The sequence below is a fragment of the Thermobia domestica genome, chromosome 4, assembly GCF_964235325.1.
Source record: "Thermobia domestica chromosome 4, izTheDome1.hap1.1, whole genome shotgun sequence".
NCBI classification, from domain to species: Eukaryota; Metazoa; Arthropoda; class Insecta; order Zygentoma; family Lepismatidae; genus Thermobia; species Thermobia domestica.
Window position 1 is genome coordinate 174,567,384 of NC_137457.1, and position 24,112 is coordinate 174,591,495.

A 24,112-nucleotide genomic window follows, 5' to 3' on the forward strand; every position below is an offset into this window, starting at 1 on the left:
GCCAAAGATGACTTCGTTGACTTTCTCTTTTTTTCTTCCGGAAATCGCCGAATTCAGTTCCAGGCAACAAAACGAGAGTAATACCCGGAGTTTGTACTTGCACTATACTCACGAATTCTTCTGCGGTTTTAGTTTGTACGCGGCTGCTCAGTGGTAGAGCGTTCACCTCCGGTGCTCTACCACTGAGCTCATAGCATAGAAACCATAGCATAAAATCAATTTTAATTCGTAGTAAAATCATAATCAAGAAGTTTAAAAAAATATGCTCACTCGTGAAGTGTTAAGAAACTTGAACAATCGTTCAATCTCTCTTCAATTAGGTAAAGATGAGTCTTAATAATATTACTGTAAGCAAGACGTTACTTATAATCTACCTAATTCAATAAAGTTTGTAAAATATAATTTTATTTTTTTATTACAGGGTGATAGTGGTGGACCTGTTATCCTAGATGGTGTTTAGTAAGGTATTGTTTCCTGGGGATACGGGTGTGCAGTTCCTAGTAAGCCTGGTGTCTATGCAGAAGTTTAAAGTTATATTGAATTTATTAATAGTATTATTTACGAAAACGCATATAAGCAAAATAAAAACGTTAAGATAATTGTGTATTATTTTTAATTCTAACATCGTCTTGGCCACATGTTAGCCATATTCAATAAAAAATAAAGTAAAACAAAAAGTGTCCTATTTCTCACCCTGAAACCCTTTTCTGCCTCGGTTTCGATTAGATACAAAACGAAGTTAAACATTTCTACCCAATATAACAGATTGACACTCATGAAAGCAGCTTTCCACGGAATCACCATCTAAATTCCCTGAGTTGAACAACATACATACTGGTATATTCTCCCATCCCAACTCAACGTGCTTAAGCTCACACGTTGATTTCCATGTTTCATTTATTTATTTTCTTATCGTAACATATGAGGTATATAATTTTTACTTTTACCAAGAATAGTTTTTAAATACTTTTGAATGTTTTAACCACTGTAAAATTAACGTTTTATATGCTTTCAAAATTACTTTCCTCTTGGATTCGGAGTGGGAGTTCGTTATGGATGTCCTCAGCTCTGGAATAAGTTTAATATTGAGTTATAGATGTACTAATTGCTTTAATTTCGACATTTTTGTTTGTCACATTTCTGGTTATATACATATGTTTTATTACGTCCCATTCGTTACTATCCTTTTTATTATATGTTAGTTCCTTCTGCAAATATAATTAATATAGTGTTAACATTGAAAATTGTACAGACTGTTTATCTAGTCTGATTTCAAGTCACATTTCAGGTCCAAAGGACATATATTTCAGGCAAAAACTTTCTTTGAGGCCTTTGTTCTCTTTTAACTCAGAATGATGTGCTTATTTCGAAAAGAGATAGGAAAATTAGATTACGGGACATTCACAAATTTTGTGGCCCCTGATACAAAAAGTTCCACATATTTCATTGAATCAAACATTTTCTAGTACGCACCATAATTTGAGAACTACATATAGTGCAGTCAAACCAAAACTAACAATTTCCTCACAAATGACACTAGCGAAACAGGAGAACAGGAGAAACCGGATGAAATTTCTACAGTTAACTAATTTCAGGTCACTGAATCTAGTAGTAATACTAGTTTACATGCAAAACCAAGCAGTCAAGGAGTGGCGGCGCTAGTTAGTGAAGTATGGGCCAGTTTTTAAACAAGGTGTCAGAGGAAATGGGAAAACTGAAATGCTCAACATAGAAAATGTGATTAGCGATTGAGTCTAAAATATGTAGAAGCTCTTGTGAATGCCTTACGTTAATCACAGTGTTACCAACTCATTGAAAATCTTGTGTGAAAGTGGTAATGGAAGAAAACGTTACAACAATACAGTGTCTTGTAATACATAAACAACACGACACATTATTCGGGATCGAGGCCTAGTCATGGTATAAAACAGTGTTGCTAACTTCATAAAGTATAATGATGAAGTATATTTTCTGTCCAAAGACAGGTCTTTAACCGAAGGTCCCTCGGCAAGGTAAATCCATGATGGTTTGCCATTTCCTCCCATGGGATGATGATGACGTCCGGTTTAAAGTGGGATTCAAGAAACTTGTTGCCCCAACTTCTATGTCTGTATATATATATATATATATATATATATATATATATATATATATACAGAAAAATAGATGGAGATAGAGAGAAAAAGTGTCTTGGACTCTTCTCCCTTATGGCACCTGTGCTGCGTCAGAGATGCACCGAACCTCTTTGAAAAACGTATTGACCAGCGTAACTTAACACATGCCTTTTACTAGTTAGTGTAGAAACATGGTGGATAGGCTTAAGGCATATAGTGATTGTATTTTTAATAACCATGAGTATGGGTTTCGAACTGCACCATTTTCATGCTTTTTTTTTAGTTTTTGCAACTACGTCGGAGCGTTCAATTTTTATTCTTTACTAATTTCAAATGGAGTTTAGAATCAAAATAGGAGTAATTTTGGTAGCATTTGTTCGGATAATCTTTTCTTTCGAAATGAAGACAAGAATAAAAGCAATACGCAAAGACAAAAAGTATTATCAGTACTAAATATTACCAATAATAATCGCTACGAAACACTAAATACGATCCCTTTTACCATCTCTCATGAGCTGTATGTATTATTAACAAAATATTTAAAAAATGTCATGCCAGGGATTTGAACTGGTGTCCTTTGAATTTGAAGAGAAGCACCAGATCATGGCTTGGTGAACATTGGGTTGTCGATGTATTTGTTCTATTTGTATTTTATGTTCCTACGTCGACAATTTTCACCCTTTTTTCTCCGTTTAGCAGCTGTTTCTGGCTTTCTCTATCAGTGTCTTCTTTATTTACACTATGCACTATTCGTATTCACAACTTCTGTCCCTCTGCAATGTCTTATTCAGATTAGACTTTTCTTCTTGTTCCTGACTAAACATTTGATTGATTTAATTCTCATACTCTCCATGGATGGAGCACAGGAATGATAAACTCGAAGAATAGGTATACGTTTACTTTCCCGACAGATAATATTTACCAGTACTAACGAAGCACTAACGATTGACACTACTTTTGTATACATTGGACAATATTTTCAAACGAGGGGATTCTGTCTTGACGTTAAGTGAATTTCGCCACTTTAATTCATTAATAACTTTAAATCGGAAAGAGTACTAACGCTATTCTTGGAGTACTAACCAGTGGTAACGTAGTGCTAACCAGGCCCGTGCTGGACAAGTCTACTAAACGGACGCTAGCACAAACGCCAATACGTACATATTATATATATATCAAAATCTCCAATATTGCTTTAGTAACATAAATAGCTAAAGTGTGAAAGCTTTAAAATTCTATTTATTAGAAAAACACTTTTTGTACATGTAATAAATTTTTTGGCAAACAAGATGAAGATATATATATAACAACAACTTGATATAGTTCTATGGCCTATGGACACAGGAGATTTAATGCCGCGTTCAAAAAGGCTCACCTTTGGTTTCTGTCCTTAGCTAACTGGATCCAATTTCTACTTTATATTCTTATCTCTGCGAGATCCGTCCTAATATTGTTCTCCCGTCTGTGCCTCGATGTTCCTAATAGTCTTTTCCTATTTGGATTTCCAGGATTTCCGTTCCTACTTTCTTACATTCTGGCTACATGACCTGCCTACTCCTACACTTGATGATCCTCACAATGTTTGGTAATCGGTATAAGATATGCCTTCCGTTGTTATAAAGTTTCATCCATTCCCATTTCAGTTGGGGTAGGAATATTCGTCTGAGGATGTTGTTTTCAAATACTTTCAACCTACACTTTTCCGTCAGAGTCAGCGACCATGTTTGGAACTATGCATGATTATCGTTTTGTCTATTATAAACTTAAAACTCCTCGTCAGAATACTCAACGACGGAAGATGTTTAACTGAATAAAAACACGAAATCCCTGCTTTCAGTCTATTTCAATTTTTGCTCGTGATTATGGCTTTGTCTACAAATAATGATCCTAAATATTTGAAAGTATCCACTTTGTAAAAAGTATTATTTGTTATTTACACGTATCCATAATTTGCAACATTAGGATACCGACAAACTTGAATGTGTATAGTTTTCCCTGCATTTCATTCTAAGCCCATTTCCCTACAAGAGTTAATTCAGATTTCTGCATTTCTTTCAATTGTTCTCTCATCCTCTATTATATTTACATTTTCAGCATAAGCCATAACCTGGCGACTACCGTTCAACTATAGGCCCTGTTGCTATCTCTGATTTTCCTGATAGTGAACTCCAGGACAAAGTTGAAGAATAACGGTAACAACACGTCTGCTTGTTTCAAGGCATTCTCGAAGTGAAAGCTTGTGGACAAAAATTGTCCTACCCGGGCTTTACTTTGGGATCCATTTAAACACAATTAATCTAACTAGCTTCTTCGATATTCCAAATTCTGCAAGAATGTTGTAGAATGTTTCCCTCCTAACCCAGTCGTAGTTTTTTTTCTGAAATTAATAAATAGTTGATGTACCGGTGTATTATATTCCTAGTACTTGTTCGAGGGGTAATTGGTCGATAGTTGATCGATTTCGTCTAAATCCACACAGATGATCTCCAATATTTTAATCTGCAGATGGGCCAATCTTGCTAAGCTAACAATATTTGAAAGAATTTTATGGGATGTTGTCAGAAGAGAGATGTCTAGTTCATTATTACAATCAGTATGGTCATCTTTCTTGTAAATTGGAACAATGGTTGATCCTTTCCATTTTTACGGCAATTTCTTCTTATTCCAGATAAGTAGAATGAGTTTGTATATACTGTTGCACCATTTCCCCTTCCAGCTAAAATTAATTTGGCCAGAATTTCGTCTACATCGGGAGACTTGTGTTTCTTTAATTTTTTAACAGCGATTTCTTTTTCTGTTTGGTTAGGTTCTGGAACATAACGTTATGCTGTATGCATTTCACTTTCTCCACGATCATTAGTTTTTGCCTGCATGTTAAGCAAATCGTCAAAGAAATGTTTCCGCCAAATCATGGTGCTTTCTGTATAATTGTTCCTTCAGCTTTCTTTAACATATAAACACGAGGTTGAGCCTTTCTTGAATTCGTTAATGCTCTTGCTCCCGACAAGTGAACTTTGTGGTGGACAAGCATCCTGTGCGTGGGATTCCTCGGGATTCTCCCATTTCCTTCCAAATTCTTCGTTTCACAATGTCATTCATTTCTCATCACCGTCTTCTTTAGCCTAGCCGGCGTAAGTGTGGGACGTAAAACTTATAGATTTTATGTTTTCTTTCCATTTCATTCGTTGATGTTCTTATAGACATCCCTAGTATTTTTGTTTTCACTATTATCTTGAAGTTCACTAATTATCTTGAAGGAATAGGTCATTCCTCTATATTTGTAACTCACTCGTTACAGATTTTAACGCGCCTGTCCTATAGAAACTTTCTATGTTTCATGTCAAAATCAAAAAGTTGCGTTTCTTTGTTCTAAAAGTTATCGAAGTTTTCCACCAGATGACAACGACATTTTGTGAAGCAATTTCGTCTGGATTTTGTAGCCAACGCTGTTTCACCTGCTTTATCTTCTCTGCTAATTTACTGCATACCTGGTCGAAAAATGGTTTGTTTCTACGTATTTCGGCATGTCTCAATTTTTCTTTTACGGAAATTTTAATGTTATCTTTGATTTCAACCTAAGTATCCTGAACATTATTGCATTCCGAACCTTTTAGAACCGAGACTCAATTCGACATTTCAATCTGGTATTCCCCTCTCAACTATCTTTCCTCTTATATCTTTAATTTCCTCACCGTTTCCAGATATTGAATATTTCCTTTATTCAAGATAATATATCTCTTATTATTTTTGCTACCGGGTAGTAACCTGTATCGCAGTCAACTCCTCTGAATAACTGAACACCAGCTGTGCTATACTGTTTTCTTCTGTCTACTTTAGCGTGATCAATTTTATTATGTGTTTTTCCATCTGTTGAAGTCCAAGTACATTAATGAATGTCGTGATGTGGGAATATTTTAATCTTCATTATAATGTTTTTGGATATTGCAAATTTCACGAGTCTAACACTGTTGTCATAACTTTCCTTATGCAGACTTCTATTCCCTATAATCGGTCTGAAAATACCCTCTCGTCCTACCTTCGCATTGAAATCTCCTAATATAGTTTCCATATGTTATTGCGGAAGTTGGTCAAATGCCTTTTGTATTCCTTCGTAAAAACTTATTTTATATCGTATTGCTTATTTTCTGTTTGGATATGTGAAATTGAATCAGTATTATCACATCATCGAGCCTTAAGAGAAGTAAAAGAAAATCTACCATTAACAAATACAACTCATGAAATTGCTGATATTCATCGTTTGGAGCAAATATCGCTGTTCCTAGTTGGTAATGGAACGAAAAATATTCGAACTTCACTGCTTTTTCCTTCACATCTAAGTTTTTGATGCACTCTTTCCATCCTCTATTTCTGTAACTCACTCATTACGGATTTTAACGCGCCTGCCCTATAAAAAGTTTCTATGTTTCATGTCCGCATCTCATGACCATTTTACTTTTGCTGAGTTCGTGCCTAGATCAGTTTTGATCCGAGGATTCTTCAAATGTATCTGGACAAGCCTTTCTTTACATGATGAGGATGTCAGCTTCACACTAAATCCAAAGCCGGAGAACTACTTCTTGTCGTCTGTTCGCGACTGCTTATTCAGTATATTTGCAGCTAACCTCTATATCTAGGTGCCTTCTCTCCGATACTCAGCCTGAAGTTGCGCAATGCCATGGTGATAGGAAGACTACATTTGACGCAAATTAAAAAGTTATAATTTACAAAGACAATAAGCACTGATTATCTGAACACTGCTTTAAAACATACGTGAAAAAATCGATGTTCGCGGATATATGGATGCTTATTAAGATTGTATAAGGTTCGATGCTGTGAAAATCGTAGATTAGAAACAGTGTAGTTTCAATGTGTATTTCATTTTTATAAGTAATTTTAATATGATAAGATTATTTTATCAATTTTATAAGTAAAATATAAATACATTTTTTGATCAAAATAATGTAGTATGTACTACATTGCTTAAAATTCATTTTAATGAAACAAGCAAGTCGTTTAGTCCAAGAAGATAATTTCTGCAAGGCTCGTCTTATTCTGTCAGCTTTTCCGCCTGTTGTGATACTGACTAGGGAATTACTTGAGCATGAACCCACAAAGTGGGGGCGATGTATATATTTAATGAAAGCTTGGATCAACGTTAGATCAAAACCGGTTACCAAAATTGGGAAGGTCTCATGCATTCCACTTGCGCCAGCACTTTATTCATTTTTATTTATATCTTAAGCGTGTCCGTAAAGTCCGTTCCAACCATAAAAAATCTGAGCAGACAGATATAAAAACAGAAAAACAAGTCTTTCATTTCAAGAATTCAACGCATCAAAATAAAATAAATTGTTCCAGTGTTCCCCGCAGGGTCCGAGAAAGGGTAAAACTCAATTTTTTTAAATGGAAAGTACAGTCAAGTTGCATTAGGTATGATAGTTGATGTTAAATGAAAGAAGATAAATTAAGTCTCCGCTCTCTACGAAAACCTGTACAAAATAGCGATGGGTCAAAATATCAACACAATCTTCATTGCAAAAAGTATGGTCACTTTTATGAATTTGGAAAGGTGGGATAGGTGTAAAAACTATAACACGGATATGTCATTATTTCAAGAGTACAATTTTTCAAAGTAAAAAATCCAGGGACCCTCGCAGGGTCCTAGAAGGGGGTCCAATTCAAAATGGAATCAGTAGTGACAAGACTTTCATAATTAAATCTGTCACATTTCTGCTCAATAAAATTGACCAAAGTAGATTTCTTACGCCAGAAAATTTCAGCTTCAATTTTGCTGGAACATGGAATGAAACTTAGTGGAAAATTTGCTGCATATTCCATGTTGGGCTTCCGTTAAAGAGCAATTTGTTAACCGAAGCAATAATTCATGGCAACTCTTCACTTGTACAAATATTTCTTTTAGTGTTGCGTTCTTACTTCATACCTTACTAATTGATGATATTCTTGCTAACTTTATATGTTTGTCAAGTCAAAATCGTCACTTATTAATAATTAAATTAACAATATACTAATCGTTACCGTCAGGTCCGTGCTGGCCTACCGAAGCACCACAGTATAAATAAGGGTACAATTGTTTAATAATCAATTTTTAGAGCCCGTTAACGTGCAGTGCGCCCATTACATTGGTGCCCTTGCGAAATCACATCAAAGATGAACGATTTTATTCTTCTGTATATCACAGTTCTGTACAATAAATGCATAGTTACTGTTGGTAAGGAACTCGTTAAAGGTACAGTGCGCCCTTCACATAATACACCGTGCAAAACCTCACCTTATAAATAAATGGTTTTAGTTGTTCTGTATAGAAGGTTTGTATAATAAACTCAAATAGTGGCTGTTTATAAAGAACCTTTTTAGGGTACAAGGCGCACTGCGAAATGTCACATTATAGATGTTTATTTTTAAATTTTATATTTCTGTATACCAGTTGTCATTATAAATTCATACAGTTGGCATTGTCAGAGAAAACAGATAAAGAATATTATCACTCACAAATATATGTATAAAGTTAATACCTATAAAACAACCCATTCTGACAAATCAAGAACGATTGAAACAGTCAAATGTATGATGCTTTATTGATTGAATAAATTGATTGAATAAATTGTGTATCCCTAGTTTATACATGACGTGAAACTACAGTATAAAATGATATTATAACCGTCATAATTGTTTTGTATTCTCTTAATAGTACCGAGGCTATACTATACGTGGATTTACAGTTCAAATTGAAATTTGAATCACCAAACATGAATCTATAAAGATCAAACATTGTGTTTCAATTTTATCTATAAGGTTGAAAGTGCTATGTTTCTAGGCTGTATAAGACATCGACGATAAAATACGAATTACCATAAGTGTGTACAATACCGAGAAGTGAATCTACAGTTTGAAGTGAAAACTGAACTAAATCATGTACTTCCTTTTGATTGAATAGAGACACTTGATTGAAAAGAGGTATATATTTTAACCATTTGACCTACCGTGTGCTTAGTAATTAGCCATCATGTCGTTCATTTTCATTACGCACACTGGTAACACGCCTAACTGTATGCCCATCTTATTAAAAGGTATACGAAGAGTAAGCAGAGGTACACTGTTTTCCGTAAACGTTGAACATTTACATGAAAAAGTGAAAATATAATCTTTAAAGCTAAGGTAATTTTCATCTTGCACCTGTATTGTGGTAAACTCTTCATACACTATCGCCAAAAATTATTTACTCTTATGAGGTAGTGTACTTAATCGTTAAGGAATACAATATTCATAGTGCTCAAAATCAAATCCGCGACATAGCTACTAAATTCTACTATAAAGTCTGGATTATTATAATTTACATGGACTTCAATAATGCTTGAGGATTTTTTCCTTCTTTTGTTTATCCTAATGCTTTTAAAATATCAGAAAGCTGCTGACCTTACCTTGGTCTTACCTTGGTCCTTGTTAGGGAAATCGTAATATGAAAAGCTTTGATTTGGAAAACTTAATTCGAAAAAGATGATTTGAAAATTTTGATCAAGGAAATGTTTATTTCGAACATTTTGGTGACAAGATTTAGCTATGTTATAAATTTTTAGTTATTAAATTTTTAGCTTAAAGTGTTTGTTTGAAACGTTTTGAGTTGGAAAATCTTAGTTTAAAGTTACGACTTGAAAATTTTGGCTTCAGATATTTACTTGAGACTTGTCATTAATGAAACACTCACGACTCACAGTCTAATCGAATAGTAAAAAAAGTTCTTTTCAAAATCGAATACTTGAAAACAATATAAAGTTTACTTGTTAACTGTAAAATATTTCGCATTTGTAATTTCAGTATTGCTGCATATTCAGAAAATTTCTGGCACGTATTCACTAATAATTTCACTTGGAAATTTATGGTAAAACGTCAAGGTTGTTTAGGTAAATTTCTAAAATTCGAATCATACGAGCTGGCGCCAGGAACATAAAAATGACTCTTCTTTGGTAAATTATATAGCAGTGGCGGTGCTCGCCCGTTAAAATTTTAAGAGAAGTGTAGTGAACATATTATTGTCCTCCCTATGTTTAAATAAAGTCAAGCTAGTTCTGACACTAAGAACTGCATATGACGTCTATGTAAAACATAATATTAAATACCAAAATTTCAATTTATATCTACGCCATATTAGCTCCCAGTCAGAATCGAACATAGGGTTTTCCTTAGTGGCGTAACTAGTTTTGCTGCAATCTGGGTCTATCGATCATCAATTTGCTCATACCCACACCTTGTCGCACGAATTGCAGCTACTGCATTATATATATATATATATATATATATATATATATATATATATATATATATATATATATATATATATATATATATATATATATATATATATAGGATGGTCGTGCATGAATGTCGGTAAATTCGTGAGATGAATCTACAGGTAAAAACAAGCAAAAAATGTCATATGAACATTGGGTGAATGCGGCTTCGTTTGGACGCTAGAGGCGTCTGAAATGTCACCTTCCGAGGCGGCAATTTGCAATATCGCAAGAACGGAGAGAAATACGAATGTCGGGTCAAAACATATCAAAGGAAACCCCATCCGAAGAATCAAATTATGCATAAGTGGTGGCGAAACAGTGGCGGCGCTAGAGGGGGGCACAAAGAAATTGAATGAAACATGGAGAAAAGTGAACAATTTACACTGAAAAATTGTAGGAGGGTATGTTACTTGGAATATGCAACAACAAATGTTAATGAACAAAGGCAGCAGCGGCTAGTCTGTAGGGACTTTATGAGAGGCGGATTGTAGGAATACAGTATCTTTGTAAAGGTGAGAAATAAGAATATCGGGTCAAAAGATATCAAAGGAAATGCCATCCCAAGAATCCAATTATGTATAAGTGATGGCGAAACAGTGGCGGCGCCAGGGGAAGCATAAATAAAGTGAATGAAATGCGGAGAAAAGTGAACAATTTACACTGACAAACTGTAGGAGCGGATGTTATATGGAACATGCAGCGACAAATGTTAATGAACAAAGGCAACAATGGCTACGCTGTAGGGACACTATGAGAGGTGGAATGTTGAAAAACAGTATAATTTTAACGGAGAGAAATAGAAATGTCGGGTAAAAAGATATCAAAGGAAATCCCATCCGAAGAATCCAATTATGCACACGTACTGCGGAACAGTGGCGGCGCATGGGAGCTACAAAGAAACTGTTAAACACTCTTAGTGATGAAACGTGCAGATCGTAAAAAACACGTATGGAAGATGAGACCCAGTGTACTGTAAAAACAAGAGGTATTGTACTTACCATGGTCAACATAATGCCATTCTATAGCAGCTGTTCAATATCTCCTCCTTGTTCTTCGAGACAGACAGTTACACGATGGCGTAAGGATTGTCTGACTGGTGCCAAAATCGCTGGCGTTTGCAGTAATGTGGCAAATGCAGCACATACACGGTGGCGAAGATCTTCAACATCATGCAGGGGCCGTGTATACACGAGACTCTTCACGTAACCCCACAGGAAAAAATCTAGGGGATTCAGGTCGGGTGAACGTGGGGGCCATGCTTGTCTTCCACCACGACCTATCCATCTGCATGGAAATATTTTGTTCAGATATGCACGAATGGTGTGACATGAGTGGGCAGGGGCGCCATCATGCATAAACCACATACACTGTTGTGTCCTCAGTGGCACATCTTCAAGCAGAATAGGTAGGTTCTGAGTCAGAAACTGGAGATACGATATTGCGTTCAATCGCTGTGGTAAGAAATGTGGTCCCACAACGTTGTCGCCAATAATACCAGCCCACACATGCAATTGGAAACGCTGTTAATGCTTCGTCTCTAGAATTGCATGCGGGTTGTTAAGTGCCCATCGATGGTCATTGTGGAAATTTGTGATGCCATCCCGTGTGAATAATGCCTCATCCGAGAACAATATCTGTGTTAGAAAGGCTGGTGATACACGGCAGCGGCGGTATAACCAACGACAGAAACGTCGCCGGGTTTCATAGTCACAATCGTATAACGCATGCGTTCGTTGTACGTGGTATGGTCTGAGATTATTACTATGCAAGATGCTTAGCACGACTTGATGCGAAACGTGTTCCTGCCTTGCTATTCGTCGGGTACTAATACTCGGGTTCCGAGTCACATGTCGGTGTACCCTCTCTTCCAGGGGGGGGTGTTCGAACGCGTCGTCGTCTCGGAATGTCTGTGTTGGGAAGGAATGACCCAGTGTCCTGCAATCGCTGATGAATACGAATAAACATCCCCGGTGCTGGAATTTGTTGATCTGGGCAGCGTTCCGCATATAACCTACGTGCTTCTTCTGCATTACCTTCCGCTAAGCCGTACATCAAATGCATATCTGCCATTTCGGCGTTAGTGTATACTACCCTATTCATTGTGGTGCATTACACATAGCGCTTGTCAACATCAACACTGTTTCACACCTCACAAAGTAAACCACATTCACATACACATGGATTACTGCCCTGCCTGTAGAGTGTAGCACTAAAACGTTTGTGCTGTTACTGTCATTGCCCCATTCAGTACGAATGAACTGTGCGCTGTCCTCTGCACCTTCGATGCCAACACTCTCGTTACCCACGCTTTCACTACTCCTATAACTAACTCTACTACGCGACGCTCTGCACGCCTCCTTGTTCCACCTACTGTAGCCCTCTGTCATCGGACGTGTATCATACAGTACACCTAGAGTTGTATTCCTTGTTTCCTGATTGCTTTCAAATAGTTGTGTTTTCACCAATTTCAACTTTTCTCCATGTTTCATTCACTTTCTTTGTGCTTCCCCTGGCGCCGCCACTGTTTCGCCATTACTTATACATAATTGGATTTTTGGGATGACATTTCCTTTGATATCTTTTGACCCGACATTCCTATTTCTCACCATTACAAAGATTTCTCACCATTACTGTATTCCTACAATCCGCCTCTCATAAAGTCCCTACTGACTAGCCGTTGTTGCCTTTGTTCATTAACATTTGTTGTTGCATATTCCAAGTAACATCCCCTCCTACAATTTTTCAGTGTAAATTGTTCACTTTTCTCCATGTTTCATTCAATTTCTGTGCCCCCCTCTAGCGCCGCCACTGTTTCGCCACCACTTATGCATAATTTGATTCTTCGGATGGGGTTTCCTTTGATATGTTTTGACCCGACATTCGTATTTCTCTTCGTTCTTGCGATATTGCAAATTGTCGCCTCGGAAGGTGACATTTCAGACGCCTCTAGCGTCCAAACGAAGCCGCACTCACCCAATGTTCATATGACATTTTTTGCTTGTTTTTACCTGTAGATTCATCTCACGAATTTTCCGACATTCATGCACGACCACCCTGTATATATATATACTACCGGAAAATATAACTGCAAGACCGTGTAAAACATGAAGGATATTGACGTGCTTCCAGTATTGGGTTCTTTGGTGATAGTGAAGTAGATTATCAACTGTTTAACAGTTTCGGTAAACGGATCGCAGCACAACACAGGGACATTTGGGCTACCTGTGCCGAGTCTGTGTTGTGAATCAGCAGAGGCCGAAGATCAAGAGGTGCATGGAAGCAACTTCCAAAGTAAACTCAAGCAAAACAACATTCCACAAGGACGTAATCGTGCTCCATACAGTCAAATGAGTGGTTCGAACGGAGTCGTATTCTGGGTCATAGAGAGGCTGGTTGGTCCTATCGTCGAATCGGCAACCACGTTGGTCCTGATGCATCTGTGGCGCAGCGGTGTTGGCAGCGAAGGATAACAACTCATTCCCACAACCGCAGAGAAGGTTCTGGACGTGCTCGTAACACAGACGTGCTTCTACATCGGCGTATTGTGAGGGCAGCGTTGGCAAACCGCAAAGCTACCACGTCCAACATTCAAGCAAATGTAGCCCATGAAGTTTCCACATGCACTATTGGGAACAGATAAATAGCGGCAGGACTTCGGACATACATACCAATTTCCGTCTACCACTGATGTCACATCATCGCCGTACACAGTTGGCCTGGTTTCAGCGAAGGAGCACCTGGAGAAGGGAATGGCGTCCCATTGTGTTCATAGATGAAATACTGTTCTCTCTCTTTGCAAGTGATGTTAAACTGCGATTGAGGGTCTGCTCCCACAGTGCGTGAGTGCAAGACACCGTCGAAACAACCTAAGTGTTATGGTGTTGGGCGCTATCGGCTACAACTGTTGCTCGCCTTTAGTGTTTGTAAATGGGACATTGACAAGGACCTCATGCGTGCAAAGGTTCTCAGAGCCGGTTTTTCAGCCTTTCTTGAGACAGGAGGGTCCTGTACTATTTCAGAAAGACAAGGCCCGGCCACATACTTCCCGTGCAACAGAACGGGCTCTGCAAGGTGTGTTCCTACTTCCCTGGTTAGCACGCCCGCCAGATTTGTCTCCTATCGAACATGCATGGGATATAATGTGTTTGTTGTTTGGAGCTAGTCTAATAAATATCATAATGTTCCTTAGTAACAACGAAGTTTACGGCCAAATTGGCTTTTGGTTTTATACTCTTGAACTTGAAATGCATACTTTTCTGCCTTTTATTGTTGTTTCAAACGATGCCTTAAACCCTTCGCATTACTTCATAGCATCTCTGGTCGTTCATTAGCTATGGAGTTGACTTGACTTGAAAAATACTTGTGTCAAGCTTGAGGAACACTTAATGTAAAGTTGCACCCATGTAACTTCGTTACTGGAATCCAACTTACAGTATGCTTACACTTTCCACAATCGAGTTAGATGCAAGCTTGCCCAATTTGCAATTCAAGCTTACAGCAAATGGTTTGCAAGTTATCCTTGCTACTAGGGTTATAGAGTGAAGAAGGAGAACATAGTAATGAAGACGCATGGAACTATTGTGCTGAAACACCATCAGAACATTTACGGACATGACACAAATAGACTGTGAACTTATATGTATTTCTCTCCTGTAATTCAAAAAATAATGTCAGAGTGTATGCCTCTAGTGTACTATTTAGTATATAAATGTTTTGATAATATAATCTTGTATTACCGCTTTCTATAAATTTAGTTTCAAAAAGTACTATATAAATGGTATTTAGTACCAAAATATAAAATATCCACATTTTAATGCAGTTCTTTTTCATTTGTGTGTGTGTCTGAGTAGTGTAGTGTTGGAAAAACAGAAGTGAATTTTGAGTAATTTCAGTTTTTAAGCGAAGTGTTTTTAAATCAAATAATGGGACTGATTTGTGCATTTACAATTATCATAAGATTTTCTTTCCTTTTTAATGTAACTGTTTTTCGTTTGTATAGCCTATGTGTAATTACCCAAATGTAGTGCTGAGATATCCGATATACCCATTCTTAGATAGCTCTCAAACAATGTTAATCAAATATAGTTATTACATTGTCAAAATATCCACATGTAAACTAGTAAGTAATATATTCATAATTTCTAAAATTGTCATCATTTATGAATCCCTTTATCTATTCATGGTTGTAAATAAAGTTATTTTCATGCGATTGAAATGATGCGTTGAAGGTCAAATTTATCTCCTGAACATTTTCGTTTTCTTCATCCCAGCACTAGGCATCTAATCAGTAAATATATAAAACATCTCAAACTTACTAATAGCATTGTAATTTAAGCAGTGAAAGATGCCCCTGAGTATGTAGGATGTACTATTGATTATATATGTTAGTAAGCAAAACAAATAAAAATTTTAAACGTATTGATAAAATTCTACCAGGTTATGTTTGTTGTTGAAGTAGACACTAGATTGATAGTACCTTGAAGTTCTCAAGGATTGCACCATAATATTACTAATAAAATTTTACCAATAATACAAATAGCAAAAAGCTGTAAAGTCTACGCAAGAAGACAATGAATACACTTCCTGTTTAGAGAAATTTGAAGTCAAACATACACGGATTAAAACTTTAAAACTATCAGTTAGACATATGATAAATAGCTGAAACACCGACAAACGATATGCGTATTTATATGCGTGGTGATGTAGGAAGAACGTAATAATGAGTATATGTGAGTTCAAGCGGGATACACTGAGAAACATTAGGCAGTACAAAATAAAAGTGGAAGAAATTCAATAATTGACAAAAGTTAAACTTAAAACATGTGTAATATATTATTAAACCGGAAGAAGATCGAAAAATTGAAATACTAATTGCAGTGTAATGTAGATACATAATTAAGTCATAGAAACCTGAAAGAGTGAAAATTAATGAAAATTAACAATAAAATTTACCAACAAAATTAACATTTGTAGAAGCTTGTACTTTGTCATGAGAGTTTATTATTAAGTTTCATTTTATTTACACTTATTTTAAGGAAACTAAATCAGAAGATTTTTTCTAATGTGTTTCGTCAATGAAAGTGTAACTATAGAAAAAAGAAGAGGAATAATATTTTACTAAACCCATTAATTGTTTGATTCTTTTCAGTAAGTAAACAAATAATTCAAAAATATCATAAACACAAGTTTTAGTTATTTAGTTGCCCTACTATAACAAAATATATCATTTAATCCTCAGGAGAATTAAAGAGCTGAATAGAAGAGGAAACAGTTTAAATACAAAGAGAAGATGAAAGTTTTGTGATTGCCCGAATATATATTCGAGAGTATTTGGCCATTCCGAAGGTAAATGCAGGCTTAATTTTAGAAAGGAATAAGGAAATTCATTATCAGGAGAAGGTAGAAAAGGTAACCCACGGAGATTCGTGTTGTTTTACTTAGTTCCGAGTTCTTTCCTGGCAATACAATCTGTGTGACTCAAACATATTGAGACCGCATTGGAACGAACATATGATGTATCAAACCTATTATGTTAGTTTATTCTTAATAAACCGTGGATTGCCTTATTTTTACGTGCAACAAGTAATAAATCTCTTCGACGATAATTGTTCTTATTTTCCAACATAATATTTTTATTTGTTGTGAACTACCCTCAGCTTTCAGGAAGATCTTTAAAACATCTGGAATTTCATTTGTTGATTTTAAAAGTAAACAGTTTAATGTGTTGAATTTATCGAACGAATGTTCACAAATGATAAAATTATCAAAAAGGAAAATAAATTTCCTTAACATTATTCAGATTTAGTTTAACACATTCGAGACGGAGCCCGCCACGTAGGCGGGCTACTTGTTTTTCTTCAGTGGACGGAGCCCACCTACCCGGCGGGCCTAAGGTTTCGTTATTTTGAATGGCAAATGCATGTCCGTAGCCGGGTTTCGACTTTTGTGTTATACTTTGTGATGCCTCTAGTACTTGTAAAAAAAATCGAGATGGCAGTCGGACCAGTCCAGAATGAGGGAGGGCCGTTGACCTTGAGAGACTGTTTCCGCGCGAATTTGTCAATTGTGATTCAACCGAAGCAGCTGTGAATGATTGCTCTTGCTGTTTAGTAGGTTGTTTTCGTTTGTAATGTACAATTTTGGCGAAGAGGAGATACGAAATATACTAGATCAGATGGATTTGGATTCTGGATCTGAAATTGATGACTGGCACAATTACCCGGATTACGTACACGATGATAATATGCGAGGTAAGTTCTTTTTTTATTTACTCGGGAATAATTGGAACAATAACATTTTGGCGTGGGGACAAAAGTCTGTCTTTGTAATATACAACAATATATAGCAATGGTGTGTTGAAATATGGAGCTATCCACACGGATAGACAGTGGCGTATTTAGAAAAATATTTGTGGGTGTTGAATTAGAAATGTTATTTTATTGAAGTCGCTGATATTTTGACATACCGCTTGGATATTTTGTCGTACCAGTGATTCAAGTTTACAGGCATTGATAGAAGAGTTTCCTGCATCTGGCTGTTTATAGCATTTTCTCTAGATAGTTAGTGGTGTATCTAGAGAAATATTTTCGGTAGCTTTGGAGAGAAATATATTTACCGCGAATGTAAGTCAGTGCAGATAAATTCAAACTGTCCACGGGTGAAAGGGTACGAAAAGAAACAAGCAGGGAGTGTGGTCAATGCTGTGTAACTCTATGTATGAAAGATTGTTTCTACATATACCATCAGAGAACCACATATGAAAAGTAAAATATCATTAGTTTATAAGCAGCCAATTTTAGCAATGAAGCGTGTAGCAATGAAGTGCAAGGTTAATTACTAAAACTTTGAAAAGAAATGCCTTGCACATGAAATTTATGCACGTCGGGTCTTTGCAACCTCCCGATTTATATAGGTTGTATCGGTTTTCATTGATTACTAATAGAATAAAAATAAGTAGACTCCAAATAAATAATTATCCTTGTAATTGTAAATGCAATGAATATAATATTTTAGGGCAAGGCGAATTACTTGTTTGTTATAAGGAAAACATTGTAAATTTTATATACAGAATGAACCTTATCAAGATACAATAGGGTATATAGAGATTCGACCTCATCAACATACATAACTTCTATATCTTGTTTGTATCGGTTTGATTGATTTGCAGCACAAATCAGCCTTGCACTAAATTCTTAGTGTGAACTAATATTTTGCAATTTCATGATATCCAATCACTGTAAGGTTATTGTATTTCATTATCAATGATGTAACTGCCTGTAAAAGTTATTATATATGCCTCAGTATTCAATTGTATTCTTCGTCGGACTTTTTTTTATAATTGCAAAAAGGCTCATTTGTAACAAATAAATAAAGATATATAGAAATGAACAAATGATTTGAGATTTGTGTATTTAATAGTCCTACGTGTATATGCTCAGAAATAAAATATTTTGTAATTGTATTCTTTGTAGCACATTTTTTACAAAATTCCAAAAACATTTTAAAACCGCCGTCCTCAGGGAGAAATTACGTAAAGATGGCCTCCGACTCGAATGTGTTAATTGTCCAGTAATAAATCCAAACTTTCTGAGATAACGTATCTTTGACATTCATCATAGCGCATGGAGTTACAAAATTTAGAAGAAAGTTGCACAAACATTTACGATATTTTACAGTGTTTACAGTCAATAATAACAAATATAATATTTAAAATGTAGAAATAAAATGTTAGAATGTAGTTGAAGAATTAAATAAAGATAATGTAATTAATGAAATAATCACAATCCATTATTATATTAATTTCGAAAGTGGTACGTGGAAAGCGATTTCAGAAAATAACCGAAATTTGCCAATTCCAAAATTTTTATAATATGTAAAATCCATTTCAAATGTATTCTAAAATTTATTCCCAACTTATGATAATACAAATCGTTCTATGTGAAAACCTCACCTGCTGTGAAAAGATTTTCTGAAAATATGTTCTCTAACTTATATGTAAGAATATAAGAGTTAATCCTTGTAATCCTTGGGAATACTAGTATAATATGCAATGTATATGATCGACAATGGTGACAGCCAAAATGAACAAGGTAACTACCTAATTGTATTTAACTTGTTTCGATACAAGAATTGTGTTGCATATTTTAGCTCCACATTTAGCTAACTCCACATTTCATATTCACAAATAAAATACAAGGATAAATGACAACCGACATCGAATAATTTTCCATCTTCCCTGTGAATAGTTCCACAATCATCTCTTCTTCCCACATCATCCACACCTTTTTGCCAGTCTGTATATCCAGTTGAGTCAAGAGCTTCACCTAGAAGAAAAGTAAATAGAAGAATATGGCATTTTAAATGTTGAATTCTTAAATTACTTTAAGAAACCAATCAATCAACTTTCTGAATTAGCATATAATTGTTTCTGAACTCAGAATATTGATCTTTAATAATATCATATATTGTAAGTTTAATGAACAAAGTACATTAATGTTTCGTTAGCGTTTAGAGATCATAACATTTTCAAGAATAATACATATATCAATCCATTCCTTAGGTTGACGAAAAATGGTATTGTTAGTCTGAGTTGAAGTCATCATGCACACTGTTCAAAGCAGTGAGCTGATAGGAATTTTATAAAGATGAAAAATGATTATTTATTGTAACCAATCCAGTACTATATAAATGATATTTCAGTACACCATTGTTAAATTCTGCATTACGCTCTTAGTAAAATAGTATAATGTAATAAGGTAAATTAAAATCAATAAAATGACATCAAACATTTACTGACATAGTGTATAGTCCATCACAAACTCAGCACGGTGTACGAGATAGATACACAACCAATAAGGTCAATAAATTAGCTTGCAGAACATGACAGAAGAAAGAAGTTGAAGATTTTTGTAGAACACCAGAAACTTTATATCGATGGCAAACATAATACAGAAATAAAACACAATATTATCAAATCTTTTTACATAAATTAAGAAATTTTGTAACAAATGCAAGTGAACAAAAATAAACTAAAAATCAATATAAACCTTCCTGTGTGAACGACTTACACGAATTGTCCATTCAATGATAAGTTCCTTCCTATGAGAAAGTATAAATAATGAAGGAGAACACGTCTACAATTAAAGACCAAACAAAACAGTTACTCTTAATTTTAATGTTTTTACTACCGTGGACTCCTATATGAACCCAAGCTAAATTTAACAGTGTATAACTCCCGTAGTATAGTATATTAAAAATGAAAAACGTTGGATTTTCATGTTTCTTTAGAAACTTTACTTTGGTACATTTTGATTTTTTGTGTGTATGTGAGGGCAACTTTTCCTACTTCTTGCACTCACTACCATTCGGGTCATATAAGACCCCAGCAATTATTAATAACTTATGTATTTTCCGATATATGCCACTAATTACTCGGAGTGAATTTTGACACAAATCACTCTTCATTTTTTTCTCAAATGCATGAGAAGCACCATGGCATCAAACATTCTATCTTGCAAAGACATAAGAAAAATGTTGAATGAAGAAATCATTGATTTTGACTTTTTTGTCAGAAGACCCTGTAGATGCCTTACTTAGTGACGATGGTAAAATATATGAAATTTTGGACTATAAGGATATAGACAAATATAACTCAGATTCATATCTAGGTTCTGATGATGTATGTGTGCTCGAAAGAAGCAAAAGTTATACCTCATCATCCGCCACTGCAAATAAGTATATACTAATGGACTTCTACTATTGTTACTTTCATTTTTTTGTCAATCATTGTGCTCAATTGATTTTATTATTTTATGAAAATGATAAAACACTAAAGGATATACAACCAGGTAGTATAAAAATCGAAAATAATGATTTGCTTTGTTTTGAGTTTGACGTCCCTCGAATATCCTGGGATACTAAAGAAGACGTAGGCCTACACACCGTAGCGGAATCAGAACTATTTTTTCATTCAACTTTACTCCTAAAGGGAATAGAAACCGGGCCTCGGTCCACGGTAAGTATGCTATCCTCTACATCAAGTGGGTGTTATGAAAATGATGATAAATAATTCCTAGTTGAAATCGTAGCCTTGCAATATCCGTTGTATTTCTTGCCCTGATTTATTAGTTTTCTGAAGTTTCGTGAAACACGTATTTCAGAATTGTTCCTTCATTTAATAATATTATTTCCTTTTCCGTTATTTTTCTTTTCTCATTCTTAGTCAATGTTGTAGAGAAAGGAATTGAAAAATAATCCACGGTTACTGAATCTATACTAAATTGACGGTGATGATGAGAATAAATGAATAGCTGATAGAAGAAAATGGGAGGTTATGGGTGAACCCTCAGAAAACACATGTACACGGTGTAAGTTCACCACAACGTCCACCTGGCGCTAGCTAGGATTCAACGAGGAATCTCAGGCACCAGATATGAAGGTGCTACTGGTGAGCGGTCTGTCATCAAGACATATGAAAAAATGCAAGACATACGTGTGTAAACAACACTAAGCTATTGTTTGTGACAAAAACCACAGTATAATTTTGTGCAAGTTCTTTTGTGAGTATTTGTTTACGTTTCTTGGAGCTCAAAGTTTCTTGGAAAATTCAGCTGTATTACTAACTGTAATCCAAATTATTAAATTCCGTTATGTGCATAACTGTCCTTACTTTATATAATTGCACTATATTAAAAAATATAAACACATTAAGCATATTATGTGACTAGAAAAAACTAAGTTAGTAGCATAACAAACACGGTAGAATGTAAAACTGGGCACCATTAAATGCTTCTTAAACAAAAGATGTTGAGTTTCTTCGACAAATGAAATGGGGTTACCAGTCACACCAACGGTATTCAGTGTAGTGAAAACACTCCTGTAGTAGCAGGGTTAAGTAAGTGTACAAGAAAATGATCTTTTGTATAAAATGTAAGGAAAATATCTTTCTACAGATGTATTATTTGCCATGACGTTGACTTGTATAGAAACTGAAATAGTTGTGGAACCTAAAAATGAATTGAAAGAGAAGAAATACAAGTGAGAAAATTAATTTTGTCTTTCTTAATAGCTGAAGCAACTTATGTTTATTAAAAATTTGCACTTACGAGGTCCGACAATAAAGTAATGTGAATGTTTCCTCAGCCGATGCTGGCAACCCTAGAGATTGATACCACCTCAGTGTGTGACATTGGGCCTTTTCCACTAGTACACCACGCGACACTCAAGAAATATTACTTATTGTGGAGTTAGAGGTTGAAGATTGCGATCGTGTAATGAACCCCCGTCACAGCAATGAAAGCACGTAATATTGAGCAGCACTACGCAATCTACTTCGGTTTGAATCTTGGTGAGACTGCAGTGCTAACGTGCCGTAAGGTTCAGCAGGACTTTAGAAATGATGTTTTATCAACGGCACAGGTGTATGGTTGTCCTAAAATGTTTGCGGAATGTAAAATGTACTGTCCAGGGCAGACAGTAATTCAATATTTGTACATTCAACTTCTCGAAAGACCGAAAACGCGTCCGTAGTGTTCGTCCAGAGATTGCTGACACCTGGGTCCTCCATCTGGATAATGCACCAGTCCATCCTATATTGTCTGTTCGGCAGTATTTAAAATCAAAATCACTTATAGTACTACCACACGATCCTTATTTACCGGACATCGCCCCGTCTGATTTTTTTCTCTTCTCAAAGGTGAAAGCAGTTCTTAAAGGACACTATTTTGAAGTAGAAACAATCATTCAAACAACTGTAACATGAGCTTTTCCAGCCATAAAAAATGACTTTCAGACATGGTACCAACAATAGAAACGCCGGTAGAGTAAGTGTGTGCAAGCACAAAGGGGAATACTTTGAATGTGATTACATTGTGGTTAGTTAAAAATGTAAGTAATGTTCTTTTCTCCAACATTTCTGTACAATATCTCGTATGTTTAACAAAATGAGTTGTATTTACACAAAGAAAAAGTAGTCTACGAACGAAATATATTGTGGAGATTACGATATATATATATATATAATCAGATGAAAATGTTAAACAGATATGCCTTTATTATAATTATCTAATAAGCATAATATCATTAGAGAGAACAAAGAACATGACACTAGAATCATATCTAATTCAGGTGATTGTATAGCTTTAATAAACAAGACACTTCCGCACAATGTGAGAAAAATTCCAAAAGACATGTACAGTAACAGTAATTATGGTTTTATTACTAACAATAATCCACTCTCATTGTTCATATGTTTGCCCAATTTTTCCTCTACATTACCGCTAAATAATGTTAGAAACTAACGTTCTCGATTGTGTTAAATTTTTTGTCAAAGAAGAGGACGATTTGCTTTGCTTTGTTTCTTCCGTGCATAAATTACTGATTGCAAAACAAGCACTGAAGCAACTAGTAGTGTTTGATGCTAAGAAAAGCAGTAAAGGAAATAGAATTAAGATACTTTCTCAAAAATTATATCATCTGTATCTGTCAATAATATGAATAAAGATAGAGCACTAGACCTATTCTTCACAAATTGAAAAATAGTTTAAAATATTTAGTGATGAAGTATTAAGAGAAATATACGATTTTCGTGCATGATTTGTAGATGTATGGAACACTATACGAAACAATACCTCCTAAAGGAATTCAAAATAATCAAAAAATTATGACTTATAGAAAATCCATTCTAACATG

General features: G+C 35.3%; 1 protein-coding gene across 1 annotated transcript in view; it reads right to left on the minus strand.

Moving 5' to 3' along the window:
* Positions 1-19,312: 19,312 nt before the first annotated feature.
* The window catches only part of LOC145683832 (hemolymph lipopolysaccharide-binding protein-like), a 77,627-nt gene continuing 72,827 nt past the window's right edge, over positions 19,313-24,112 (minus strand). The window contains exon 4 of the mRNA XM_081755428.1: positions 19,313-19,746. Coding sequence (XP_081611554.1) covers positions 19,583-19,746 — 164 coding nt within the window. The 3' untranslated portion in view covers positions 19,313-19,582. The remainder of the gene's footprint in view (positions 19,747-24,112) is intronic.